Raw genomic sequence first — 15,444 nt, 5'->3', positions numbered from 1 at the left:
ATATTTAGTATACTCATTTTTTAGATAATAAGGTTTGTAACATTTGATTTTGAGATTTGACCAAATCTTGGATCATGTTTTGCATCGTAGACATGAATTGTGTCATACATTGAGTCAGATTTAGAATCATATTTTCAATACCTCCACTTGGTGGATTTTGCGGTTGTTGCATTTGCACAGCGTTGCCTTTTACCACATTTGCATAGCTTCCCTGGACAAGGATATCCTTAGAATTACCAGGTTTCGAACTCTGGTCTGTAATTACTACATTTTCGTTACGAGGGATATTCAACATTTGGTTACGACGAGCTTGAATTCCCAGTGACAATTTTGATTTCAAGTCTTTATATACAGGGCAGCCCCTGTAGTTAGCAGTATGATTTCCTCCACAGTTACTGCATTTTTTATTTGTATCCTCTTTTTTAAGAGTGCATTTTGATGTTGGGTGCAAATCACCACATACCACACAAACACTGCCTAGAGTGCAATATGATTTGGTATGCCCATACTCTTGGCAGTTAGTGCATTGTACCGGACCATTTCTTTTATGAGGTTCTTCAACGGTAATTCTACGATGGAGTAAATATTTTAAATTGTATATTGGGTGTGTTTCATTCTTAAATTGATGAAACTTGGCACACTTATTTCTTGGCACCATAGGAAGGTTGCTTTCGAAAATGAGCAAAATCGGACTGCCACGCCCACAAAATGGCGAAAACCGAAAACACATAAAGTGCCATAACTAAGCCATAAATAAAGCTATGGAAATAAAATTTGGTATAAAGGATCGCACTATGAAGGGGTATATTTGGAAGTAATTTTTTTGGGGAAGTGAGCGTGGCCCCGCCCCCTACTAAGTTTTTTGTACATATCTCGCAAACCAATAGAGGTATATAAACCAAACTTTCTGCAGTCGTTTTTTTTAGCCACTTCCTAATGCAGTTGAAAAATGAAAGAAATCGGATCATAACCACGCCCACCTCCCATACAAAAGTTAGGTTGAAAATTACTAAAAGTGCGTTAACTCACTAGCTAAAAACGTCCGAAACAACAAATTTTACATAAGAAACGGCATAAGGAAGCTGCACTGAGATTTTTTTACAAAATGGAAAATGGGCGTGGCGTCGCCCACTTATGGGTCAAAAACCATATCTCAGGAACTACTCGACCGATTTCAATGAAATTCGGTATATAACACTTTCTTGATACCCTGATGACACGGGTGCAATATGGGCGAAATCGGTTCACAACTACGTCTACTTACCATATAACTCAATTTTGAATTCTTTTGATTTGTTCGCTTTATAATACATATATACATTAGGAACAAATGAAGATAACGGAATAAAACATTACACAAATACTGTATTTGAGCTGTGACATCACTTGTCAAAATCGAACCATGACTTTTCAAGGCCCTGTTATCGAACATGAAGAACTCAGTGCCTAAGGGTAATTTTTCACCGAAAATATAGGTAAATCCCTCAGATATGTTTATGTAATTCATTCCCTCTGAATTTTTTTCTTATAACAGTTTCTCTCGGTACCTGAAATGGTAAAAATCGGGTCATAACTTCCCCCTGATCCCACATACCTAATTATAAGTAATATTAAATTAAGTGAGCGTATAGTCTTCGATACATTGTATCTTGGTGGTGAAAATGAGTGAAATCGGTTTAGGAATTATCTCAGTCCCCATATACTATTTATGATGATTTTCGTTATTCTATTGAACTTTATACCGAATATATTGGTCGAATTGTGTTATCTTTATAAAATTACATCAATAAATTGCGAGAGTATAAAATGTTCGGTTACACCCGAACTTAGCCCTTCCTTACTTGTTATATATAATATTTCAATCAAAAGAATGCGCCCATGAGTGTTTTTTCTGAGCTATGTATAAGAGTAATACATATGTAAGTATGTATATCATCCTCAGTCAAGTTCTATGTTTAGTTGCAAATAACTGTTCTATGAACAAAACTTTAATACCCTTCGGCAACATGCTGCGTGTGGGAAAAAACCCGATCACTAATTGGTTCGGTCATGAACTTGATTTGATTGGCTGTGAGACGGCATCAATTTAAAAAACCACACAAAATAAATGAATCAAAATAACATAAAATAACTTATTCATAATTGAAGCGAACTACAGTGATTGGTTGATTTTCTAATTAATGACTGCTGAAGTATAACGAAGGGTCTGAAAATACGCATTTATTTATAAAAACCAATTCAGAAAAACCAAAAACTACATTGAGTACAAATATATATTAGTCTTAACTCAAATATAAAGTGATACAAATTTCAAAGTCCTTTGTAACTTGGTTCATTAGTTACAGGATGTTACCTGTAGGCAACGACTAAATTATTATAAATTAAATAATCTAAACATGTAACTGTGAGCTTGCACAACACATAAGTCTACATAACTGAAAAAACCGCTGGTCAAAAAAATTAAATAACGAGAATTAGAAGCCGGTAAGTACAATGTTGCCTATAGGCAAATTAGAAGTATCCCATCACTAGGTTCAACCACTTCGATGCAGATACCTAGCTAGGACATACTATATGTATAACATGAAACAACTCTCAGTTGTACGGATGAGTTGTGGGTTCCCTCGTTTGTTAGGTAAGGCCAAAGTGCCTGATGGATGAAGAAACTCTTACAAGCATCTGCGGGTAGTCGCATGTACTCTCTCAAACACTTGGTAGCATTTAGAGTAGGAGAACGCTTTCAGATAAATTCATGCTCATGAGTCATGACAGTATAAATCGATTTAAATGGGAGAGTAAACTAATTTTATATTGCGTTGAAATCGGTTACAAGCCCAAGTAAAAAATATTGAAATATATAGTATTAGAACTTGTTTAACCGTGGGATAAGTAATTAAATGCTAGCTATAAAATACAAACCAAATCACCTTAACATGGAAAATAATGCTTAGAATTCATTCTACATTTCGTCACCTAAAATGCAAAAGGCCGTAACTATCATTGTTAGTATTTTACAGGAGAAGCAAAAAACGTTATAGATTAAAGACTACTTAAAGTTAAATATCCAAATTGTAGATTTAAGTTTAGAAAACAAAGACGGATTTGTTTCTGAAAACCAAATTAATGGGAAAAAAGCAGTTTTTAAGAAATGTTAGTTACGGCCTTTTGCACTCTATTTTTCTGAAACCAAAAAGCTGTAACTACTTGAAAAAAATTGTGTATAAAATGAAAGCAATGGTTAAAATAGGAAAATGTGCCTTTAGGCTGTAACTAAACATTTTTTTAACAAGTTATGTCTTTTTGTATCTATTTATTTTAAGTATTTTAACACAAAAGAAATTATTTAATTAATACATTTATTTCGAGAAAATAAAATTAAATTAAACTGGTTAAGAAAAACAAAATAATTCATTTCAAAACAACAAAACCTGCAATACAAATAGCAAATTAGAATAGGTTTAAGATGTAAAGGGTATATTATAATAAAAGCTGTGGCAGTCAGCCGGAAGTAAAAATTTAAGTTACTGCAGGTGTTCCCATTTCTTTTTGGATATTGATATTCTTTCGGTATGTAACTGTGAATGTTCGATGTCCATAAATTTTTGTTGTGTACGTTGTGGCAAAACGTTATAATCGTCGTTGATATTTGTTTTATAATAAATTATTCCAGATGGATTATATGCCAAGGCACGGATCATATTAACAGTTGGCTCTCCGGATTTTTTGCCTGTATTGAAGAAAGGCAAAACACAATAACACAATTTGATAACATGAAAGGTAATGAAAACAACTGTAATTACGGATAATACAATGTGTCACATTGAAATTGAATCAAAGAGAATGAAAAAAGGGTAGTTACGGCTTTTTGGTTTATGAAATTGTTGAAGTTGTAGTTGCGGCCTTCTGATTCTCGCCTATAAAGTCGTTATTTTTGGACGTATGCATGTAAAATTTGCTGTGTACACGTGTTTCGATTAAGTACTTCATAATCAATCAAAAAGTCAATTTTGAATTTTTTGTTAGTTACGGCCTTTTGCATTTTAGGTGACGATTTGTATATTTACTACATTTTGCTTTATGTTTGAAATAGATCTTCATATCAAAATCACTTTCACTTTAGGAAAGTACCTTAGAAAAATTGATAATATTTTTTGTAATTCTCAAAAGAAAAGAAAAACAATAGCTTAATTCTGAGTATGCAGTTATGTTTATTAATGCTTTATTTCTGTTGTTGCACAAAAAATCGACGACAACACTTTGCTTTTAGTACCGTTAGTATAAGTCCACTATCCAAATCGGGTGGCTTCATAGCAAATAGGTATATGTGCAAAACGATTTATTTGTTTTTTTGGCGGTCGTGGTGTCATCATCTCGAGCCATTGAGGAGGAATGGGTGAAGATAAACGTTTCAGTACTATAAAAGTTGGCCAATTCTATGATAAAACTTTTGAAAAACAAGAAAGGGGGCCCAATTTCATATTAATACATGGAAAGCATTTCATTCAAATTGTTTACCTATTTTAAAGTTAATACTTACCTAAAAATTTGAATTTTGCACAAATTGGTATCTATGGTATAAAATGAAGTTTTATTAATTTGGTTACTTTTTCTTTTATCATGGTATATGTTTTTGTTTCTTTAAATACCACTTACTAACATCTAACAAAAAAAATCAGTCATGAAAATAATGTGCAAAGGTTGTATACAAATTGAGACAAATAACAGTGCACAAATATCAATTTTGGGGTATATACCAATAGCCAGTTCTTGGAAAGATGGCTTAAAGTGTGAAACATGATAGATATACATATAAGTCCAGGCTGTTTTCGATTTAGAGTATATATATTTTTTACAATCTAAATATATGGGTGATTCTACGATAAGAGATTTCAATTGCATAGAGAATACGACCAAATATAAACTTTGGATTTTTTTCATGAAACCTCTGTATTGTGATTTTTGTCCCTTTTATTTACCTTCTCACGTAACGGCAAGTCACTTTATACATATTTTTTTACTTCTTCGATGACCAGGGTAAATACATCGGCCAGGGGAGAGACGTAAAGTAATAATAATATTTATTTTACCAAAAGCAAAAAATAGTATTACAAATAAACCATAAAATTAAAATAACAAATCAATAAATTCACTCTCTATCCTAAATAAACGGAAGAAATTTAAATATAAAATCTTAAGATCTTTCAAAAACATATCCTGACTTTTTAAAGAAATAATATATCCTCTCCCCTTTGAAACGAAGATTTGTCCTGGGGAGAGTCTGGCCAACCTGATCTTACCCCGGCGAACTTCACCCCGCCCAATTTTTATTTGAAATAGTTAAAACGCTTTTTGAACTCTGTTCAAGGCCATTTATTTGTATGGAATGTTAATATATTCAGGGAATAACGTCTCTGTCCATTTAAATATTTTTGGCGAAGTTCGTTCTTTGTTTTGTTGTGTAGCGCGTAAACAAATAAAGAAGATGGCTTTCCAACACGCTTTTGACCTCAAGTTCAAATCTCAATCCCGTGGATTTTTATACTTAAGCAATGCTTAAATAACAGCTGATTTTTGTTTTGAATTTGCTTTGAATTTTCAGCGACATCTTTCGTAGCGTAGGGCAAGTGTCCGTTCGTTAGCACTCAATAACAGCTTATACTTTTCCTTCAGTTTCCATAGGTGCTCCGACTCGCTAGTGATGAAATTTGGGGTTCTTTTGTTGTTTTCATCAATTTTTGATATAATTTTCCTCGCAAATTTATCTGTCTGTTATAATTTAAATATTTCAAACATATTTTTATGAATGACATTTGTAAAACATATGTTGCCCATAACGTTGCCATATATCATAATAAAATTTTATAGAAATTAAGCATTGACTGTGAAACGCAAACGACTACTCAGTTTGCAACAATACTTAGCTAAGATTTTATTTAGGCACAACTTAAGTATGGACTGTGAAACCGGGCATTAGCCATACAAAATTCTATACCTAAATGCAAATAAATGAATTTTTTTTTTTGCATTTAGGAAATACATGCTGAAATCAACTCTGCGATTTCCTAAATTCCTCTGAAATCTCCCAAATTCGAGGAAGATTTACTGGAAAAGAGTGGCAGCATTGCTTATTTGTCTGACCATACATATGTACATAACTTTATTTATTTCACGGATTGTATGTGATTTTTTCTTAAATTTAGAATATTGGAAGTCATAGATTCGTATAACTTTACCACAAATAATATAAACTTCAAACAACGCATTTTCATTTAATGTTTTTAGCAAGTGGCAGCTTTTGTTATGACAGCCTAAATCCATGAAAATTTAAAAAGAAATGTAGCGTCATCTACTGTAACAGACCGCACTTAGCGCCACCAACTGGTGGATAGCTCTTTGCTAATAATAAACAAATAATTTGCAATAAATAAATAATGCGACTATAAGGAGAGTTATAAACTATCCTATCTTTCAAGTTGGACCAAACTGCACACAGTGTTAAAAATTTCATTAAAATCGGTCCAGTAGTTTAGGAGTCCATTGAAAACAAACAACGTGACACGTGATTTTAAGATATATGCATATATATTTGGCATATGCACCGCTTATGCGATCTATTTGAGCGCGCTATTCATCTCTCTTTTTTTGCTGTTTTGCGCCAATTGGAAATACCAATATAAACCAGGCCACTTTTTACTTGGATTTTCCAACGGAATTGAAGGCTTACTGTTCCTCTGCTTCCACCAGTGGGTACTGCATCGAATACTTTTCAATCTGAAGCGCTTTCGGCCATTCGAACAACATGACCTACCCTGCAGTACGGCTGGTATGAATTGATGAATTGCACTAGTGAATTCTTGTGTTACAAGTAACTAGAGAATTCACAACAACGAGGTAATGCAGAGAAGCAATAGTACATGAGAGAGATTGAGAGAGAAGAGAGCATGATCTAGAGAACGTTGTGCTTAATTTGTACTCTCAGTAGAATATTACCGACAAATAAGGGTGGGAATGCAATTTTGAGAGATCGAAGCAAAAATAACGCAGAATAATAACGGCAGAGCATCTCGTACAGTAAGTACAAGTTGTAAATAATTATTGGATCATTATAGTATTTACGTACAAGTTGGTCATTGAAAGCATGATTTACTGTAGTAGAAAGAAAGGCATCAGCGTTTTCTTTGTAATTCTGATATTTCATTTTTCGCATAATAGTTGTTCTCTGATTGTACAATTGATCTCGCGTCGCGGGTTCTAATACGTTTATTGTTTATTAAAAGTGTTATTAAAAGGTGAATAATTAAATGAAATAATAGTGAATAAAAACAAAGAAAACATAAATATTTTATGCAAAAAAATGGATTGCCCTGCACAATGAAAAGAGGTAAGAATTCCAACATTGCTGTATATGGTTTGTTCGAAAGTGTTTGCACATATTTATGAACGCATAAATATCCTTGTATGTACATTTATTTAAATTATTAACACCTTACTTATATGTATACTTGTTTCGAATTATTTTACTCATTTAAGATCAACACCAAATTTTAATGGAACTCTTAGAAATGTGACTTGGGGATATAAGTGCAGTGATATATATGGTATGTAATTTGTAATACAAATTTAATATCAACTACATTTCTTTTTAATTATTTTCTTTCTTTATCACATGTTCAACGAAGTCGCTTTTGAATCTAGCCGAAGTGCACAAAAACTTCTGACTTGACTTCTTCTGACTTGACTGATATTAACCGACCCTGTTGTTCAGATGGTAAATATAATTGTAAACAAAGAAATTTTAAATAAAAAATAATATTGTTAATTATATAAAATTTAAATAAAATTTGTGTTTAATTATGTTTGGAATAAACTAGCTAGGTTGAGAGGTAGTGAAGAAAGTAGTGAAATTTAATAGTCGGTAAGTTGTGAAGTAACTAATGATATATAGTCAGTGATATGTGGTGAAGTAGCTAGTGAAATATAGGCGGTGAAATCACTCGTGAATAGTGTTAATCGGTTACCGCCAATGACATCGCCGTGTTAAATTCATGAGTGAATTGCATTGCCAGTATTATGGTGGGTAACCAGTGGTGGTTACCAGTAAGTAGTGAACTCACTAGTGTTTCACTAATGAGCCGAACTGAAGGGTAGTTAACGTAGCCTCTGTCTTTTTCTTCTTTGAACTATGTCAGTGTCGTCGTATAGCTCACCGTTCCATCATATGCGGTATTCGCTTTTGCCATTGTTCAAAGGACCAACAATTTTCCACAAAACCTTTTTCTCAAAAACTCCTAGTGCCGTCTTACCGGATGTTGACATCGTCCATGCTTCTTGATTTTGGTTCGTTGAGAGCAGACATTAACATTCAAATGTCCACTCAGTCCAAAGTAGCACTTGTTGCTAAGAGCGATACTGCGTTGGATTGCGAGGCTAATATTTTTGGTTTTGTTGATGCTGGTGATGGCTGGAGGTGGGGGAGGGGTCATGTCCAGAAGTTCACGCAAGAAAGTATCAAGACTCAAGCAGTTCTCGACTTCCGGTCTGGGTGTCATGATGAATAGTGTCTCCCCTGGTATCTAACTCTCTCTCTAAATACGACAGGGAAAGATGTTTTCGTGAAAAATTTAATTGTTTTAATTGCCTGAATTATTATTTACTTCACTTTAATTATCACAGTATTGGTCATTTAGGACAATAAAGGCAATTATTTTATATTAATAGTATACATATGGATTGCCAGTGGAGAGACAAAATCAGTTGGGGAATCCAGTACACCGCACGATCGGGCGGCAATAACTAAAAAACTACAGCTTTCAAACGGATTTCGCGATTAGTATTATTAACTTCAAGCTGTTTCAAACTTTTTTCAATGCGACTGTCTGTTTATTTATGTCGTACCAACGAAACGAAATTGGCAGGGTAGATACATAAAAAAATCGGGACGAAACTTAATTTTAACAATTATATGAAATGTACAAAATAATTTTGTTTTTTATTTAACAATACTTAATTTTAATTATTTTACTTCCGTTTGAACATAGTTTAGGTTTAGCATACAATACAAAAAATATATATATTGTCTGAGAGTTTACCAAAAAGTGGCAAGGGGACAATGCTTTTTTAGATTTTGTAAGGAATATTAGAAAAAATTGTGTTAATTATGCAGTAAATTGTAATGTTATTTAATACACTACGTTAATATGAAGTGATTCATTAAAAACAAGTAAGAAAAGGCTAAGTTCGGGTGCAACAGAACATTTTATACTCTCGCAATTTATTGATATATTTTTATTAAGATAACACACAATTTGCTCCAATTTGAAAATCCTATAATTAGGTATATAAGAGCTAGGGGAAGTTACACCATTAGAAGATAAATATTTCCTCTAAATTAAATTAAGATACCTGAGAGATTTACCGTGCACCATGGGGCACTGAATTCTTCATATTCGATTTTCGTGGCTTTGAAAAGTTATAGTCCAATTTCGACAATTTTTTCACAAGAGATGCCACAGATCATATACTGTTTTTGTGTAAAGTTTTGTTCCGCTATCTTATTGGTTCCTTATGTATATATTATAAAGTGAAGGAATAAGATGGAGTTCAAAATTGAGTTACATGGGAAGTTGTCGTGGTTGTGAACCGTTTTTCCCATTTTCCACACGTGTGTCAAGAAAATATTATATACCGAATTTCATTCGAATCGGTCGAGAAGTTCCAGAGATATGGTTTTTGTCCCATAAGTGGGCGATGCCACGCCACTGCAGAAAGTTTGGTTTATATAGCTTCATTGGTTTGCGAGATATATACAAATAACCAATTTAGGGGCGGGACCACGCTCATTTACATCCAAATATGCCTCTTCCTCGTGCGATCCTTTGCTCCAAATGTTATTTCTTTTACTTTATCTTTATTTATGGCTTTGTTATGACACTTTATGTGTTTTCGGTTTTCGCCATTTTGTGGGCGTGGCAGTGGTCCGATTTTGCGATTTTGCCGGACAGACAGACATTCGGAGTTTGACTCGTCTCGTCACCCTAATCATTTTGATATATATAACTCGATATCTAACTCGTTTAGTTTTATGACTTCCAAACAACCGTTATGTGAACAAAACTATAATACTCCCTTAGAAACTTTTGTTGCGAGAGTATAAAAATACCAACATAAAGGACAAAAACAATACTTTAAGCTGATTGCCTCACAAGTTACCTCTTATTGTAGAATCACCCATATACTAAATTTATATACATGTATATATATATTTATTATTATCGGCTTCCAATCATACGAGAAGACTTTTAACTTTAAGTTTCAGTTTTAAATCAGTTAGTGTGAGAAGGAAACTGAATAAATATTGATCTTTAATAGAGAACGGCTTCGTTAAGCTTTTTACTGTGGTCGTGGCGCGTATCATTTTGTTCTATGCCAACAATATGTTACATACCCCACGTGTAGATAACCCCGTTTGTTTTTTACGAATCATATGTAGTTATGTAAATTCAAAGCATGTGTGCCGCTAGCGTACACATATGTATAATAAGCATTCTTTCCTATAAATATGTATGTGTGGTAGTTGCCCCACATGAGTTTGAGGACCCGTAATTAGGAGTGTGGCATTCGTGCTATGCACATGTGGTGCGGAAATATGTACAGTTTTAACATTTAGTATGAAAATCTCGGCAAATGTCAACATTTTTCTTTGGCGTTTCCAGCATACGGTTTCTTACGAAGACATCCTTGATGGTGAATAATGTGGGGCGTCGGGACCGAGGGGTTTATCAGTGTTTGGTGGAAAATAGCAGAGCCAGCGCCCAAGCCATGGCCGAATTGAAGTTGGGCGGTGAGTACAACTGTGTGTTAATGACTCTCTTAACAAATTAATAATTCATTTTATGAAAGTCCAAATTGCTTCAAACTAAAAATACTCCTAAACAAATTCTCTTTCCTACTTATAGACACCGTGCCTGAGCTGATTTACACCTTTATTGAGCAGAATGTGCGGCCGGGGCCATTAATATCGCTTAAGTGCTCGGCCAGCGGTTCGCCGCCACCGCAAGTAAGTGCATCGACCGCCACGCTCAAGCTTCATATCCCACCTACATATAAAAGTAGCAAGTTGCAGTGGCACATTGCCGCCTCAATTCAACTGCGATAACACATACACATACACCTACTGCTGCTGGGCTAAGTGACTATTAAAGTTGTTTTTGCTTTTGTTTTACAGTTCGCCTGGCTGTTGGACTCTCAACCGATAATGGATGTTTCGTTGCATCATCGCTTCGCCATAGGCCAGTTTGTCGATATGTCCGGCGATGTGATCAGTCACTTGAATATTTCGCATGTGCGTCCAGACGATGGCGGCCTTTACAAATGCATCGCCACCAATTCGATGGGAAGTGTGGAGCACTCGGCGAGATTGAATGTTTATGGTGAGTGGAGTTACATGATTAATCGTACACACACCTTTATTCCTCTTTTTTAGCGATATTTTACTGTGGGAAAAATTCGCACAAGAATTGTTAATTGTTTTAAGTTACTTATATACTGTTTAGTTGTTGCTATTTTAAATTTAAGTGAATATTAAATGGGTATCTTTATACTAGTTATTATTTTCAATAAAGCTAGTACATATGTTTGAGCTAAAATAACATGAGATAATGTCATCAAAGACCGCCCTGAAACAATATATTTTACAATGTCCTTTTCAGAATAAACCATAATTTTTATACTCTCGCAACAAAGTTGCTAAGAGAGTATTACAGTTTTGTTCACATAACGGTTGTGTGTAACACCCAAAACTAAACGATTTAGATATAGGGTTATATATACCAAAGTGATCAGGGTGAAGAGTGGAGTTCAAATCCGAATGTCTGTCTGTCCGTCCGTCCCTCCGTCTCTGCAAGCTGTAACTTGAGTAAAAATTGAAATATCTTGATGAAATTCGGCACACTTATTTCTTGGCACCATAGGAAGGTTGCTTTCGAAGATGGGCAAAATCGGACCACTGCCACGCCCACAAAATAACTAAGCCATAAATGAAGCTATAAAAATAAAATTTGGTAAAAAGGATTGTTATAGGATGGGGCATATTTGAATGTAATTTTTTTGGTTAAGTAGGCGTGGCCCCGCCCTCAAATAGGTTTTTTTGTATATATCTCGCAAACCAATAAAGCTATATAAACCAAACTTTCTGCAGTCGTTTCTTTTAGCAACTTTTTAATACAGTCTAAAATGAAAGAAATCGGATAATAACCACGCCCACCTTCCATACAAAGGTTAGGTTGAAAATTACTAAAAGTGGGTTAACTCACTAACGAAAAACGCCAGAAACACTAAATTTCAAATAAGAAATGGCAGATAGAAGCTGCACTCTGGTTTTTTTACAAAATGGAAAATGGGCGTGGCGTCGCCTACTTATGGGTCTAAAACCATATCTCAGGAACTACTCGACGATTTCAATGAAACTTGGTTTGTAATAGTTTCCTTACATCCCAATGATATGTTGTGAAAATAGGCCAAATCGCTTCACAACCACGCTTACTTCATATCTACCAGAACTTTGAAGACGATCTGAATCTTTTACTTTACAATATATAAAGTAAGCACTAGTGAAGATATCGGTGAAGAACTTTGCACAAATACTACGTTTATAGTGTGGCAGCCCCATTCTAAAAATCGCCGAAATCGGACCATAGATTTTCAAAGCCCCATATATCGAACATGAGGACCTCGGTGCTTTGAACCTAATATTATGGTTTCCAACTTTCAATGGACTTTATACAATATATATGACGAATATGTGGGTCAAATTGTGTATTATATAATATTAATAAAGTTAAATTAATAAATTGCGAGAGTATAAAATGTTCGGTATATCGGTAAAGGTTCGGTTCCCGAACTTAACCCTTCCTTACTTGTTTTAAAATTAAAATCCATTTAATTTATTTTTTTATTTGAATAAAGAATAATCTTGAGAATGTTTTTAAATAGATACATAAATATTGCCAGGACCCTGCGATTTTGCCCAAGCTAAACTATTAAATAAATATGTCATCACGGATTCATTTCATGGACTGTAAAATTTATGTTAAATATCGATGTAAAAGTTTCCAATTCATTTCAAGCTACTTAAATCATTAAATCCGCAACGCTTACCCGCCCATATACATTTATACAACATATACCACGTATATATGTATGTATGTGCTTACAAAGTGTCGACTTTGTGGTTACCCTTCAGTTCGGCTCATTAGTGAAACACTAGTGAGTTCACTACTTACTGGTAACCACCACTGGTTACCCACCATAATACCGGCAATGCAATTCACTCATGAATTTAACACGGCGATGTCATTGGCGGTAACCGATTAACACTATTCACGAGTGATTTCACCGCCTATATTTCACTAGCTACTTCACCACATATCACTGACTATATATCATTAGTTACTTCACAACTTACCGACTATTAAATTTCACTACTTTCTTCACTACCTCTCAACCTAGCTAGTTTATTCCAAACATAATTAAACACAAATTTTATTTAAATTTTATATAATTAACAATATTATTTTTTATTTAAAATTTCTTTGTTTACAATTATATTTACCATCTGAACAACAGGGTCGGTTAATATCAGTCAAGTCAGAAGAAGTCAAGTCAGAAGTTTTTGTGCACTTCGGCTGGATTCAAAAGCGACTTCGTTGAACATGTGATAAAGAAAGAAAATAATTAAAAAGAAATGTAGTTGATATTAAATTTGTATTACAAATTACATACCATATATATCACTGCACTTATATCCCCAAGTCACATTTCTAAGAGTTCCATTAAAATTTGGTGTTGATCTTAAATGAGTAAAATAATTCGAAACAAGTATACATATAAGTAAGGTGTTAATAATTTAAATAAATGTACATACAAGGATATTTATGCGTTCATAAATATGTGCAAACACTTTCGAACAAACCATATACAGCAATGTTGGAATTCTTACCTCTTTTCATTGTGCAGGGCAATCCATTTTTTTGCATAAAATATTTATGTTTTCTTTGTTTTTATTTACTATTATTTCATTTAATTATTCACCTTTTAATAACACTTTTAATAAACAATAAACGTATTAGAACCCGCGACGCGAGATCAATTGTACAATCAGAGAACAACTATTATGCGAAAAATGAAATATCAGAATTACAAAGAAAACGCTGATGCCTTTCTTTCTACTACAGTAAATCATGCTTTCAATGACCAACTTGTACGTAAATACTATAATGATCCAATAATTATTTACAACTTGTACTTACTGTACGAGATGCTCTGCCGTTATTATTCTGCGTTATTTTTGCTTCGATCTCTCAAAATTGCATTCCCACCCTTATTTGTCGGTAATATTCTACTGAGAGTACAAATTAAGCACAACGTTCTCTAGATCATGCTCTCTTCTCTCTCAATCTCTCTCATTATCATACTATTGCTTCTCTGCATTACCTCGTTGTCGTGAATTCTCTAGTTACTTGTAACACAAGAATTCACTAGTGCAATTCACCAATTCATACCAGCCGTACTGCAGGGTAGGTTGCTCATATTGCCTTTGTGGAATGGAACAAAAATTGGAAAAAGGAACTTCAGTGCAAGAAAACAATTTCAAGTGCAGCAGAAAATCAATTTCCTCCGCTTCCTCATTATCAATTGTGCTGCCGAACACAAAAAGGGGAAACACTAAGCTATTTGCTCGCTATTACCATCCTCTGCCCCGGGCTACATGAATTCAAACTTTATTGTTACAGTTGCTGAACACTCACACATACATAGAAAATTTGAAGATTTTTTTCGATATCGTCTCTGCCGATTGTACTGTGTCGACAGTGGCTGCGACTGCCGGATTGTGATGCTGTCATTGTTATCAGCGCGGGCTTTGAAAAACGGGTAATGACGCTATGAGGGTCAGGGAGCCTCGGTGACAACGGCAAACAACCAGAATGGCAGTGAACAAAACCAGAGCGTTGATGGTGGATGGCTAAAGGCATGACGATGGCAACGGCGGTAATGATAACTCTGCAGCTGAAACGCTATCGCCGTATCACTTTTCTATCCTTCCTTACATATACATACATATATAATACATACATGTATCACCCTGTGCTTGCATTTGTTGATTTGTGCTTACCCGCCAGTTCGGCTCACCAGTGAAACACTAGTGAGTTCACTACCTACCGGTAACCACCACTGGTTACCCCCCATAATACCAGCAATGCAATTCACTCATGAATTTAACACGGCGATGTCATTGACGGTAACCAGTTAACACTACTCACTAGTGATTTCATCACCTATACTTCGCTAGTTACTTCACCACATAGCGCTGAATATATTTCATTAGTTACCTCACTACATATATTCGGTTATAATTCACTACCTTTTTCATTACCTACCTTTATTTCA

General features: G+C 34.4%; 1 protein-coding gene across 4 annotated transcripts in view; it reads left to right on the top strand.

Moving 5' to 3' along the window:
• LOC105218613 (cell adhesion molecule Dscam2) overlaps positions 1-15,444 on the top strand; it is a 122,959-nt gene that overhangs the window by 66,562 nt on the left and 40,953 nt on the right. For all 4 annotated transcript variants that reach the window (XM_054233163.1, XM_054233161.1, XM_054233167.1 and 1 more), the window contains exons 10-12: positions 10,713-10,840; positions 10,956-11,056; positions 11,225-11,429. In XM_054233163.1, the coding sequence (XP_054089138.1) occupies positions 10,713-10,840; positions 10,956-11,056; positions 11,225-11,429 (434 nt within the window). The remainder of the gene's footprint in view (positions 1-10,712; positions 10,841-10,955; positions 11,057-11,224; positions 11,430-15,444) is intronic.

This window comes from Zeugodacus cucurbitae, chromosome 2, assembly GCF_028554725.1.
Source record: "Zeugodacus cucurbitae isolate PBARC_wt_2022May chromosome 2, idZeuCucr1.2, whole genome shotgun sequence".
NCBI lineage: Eukaryota > Metazoa > Arthropoda > Insecta > Diptera > Tephritidae > Zeugodacus > Zeugodacus cucurbitae.
This window is presented reverse-complemented; position numbering and strand designations above follow the sequence as displayed.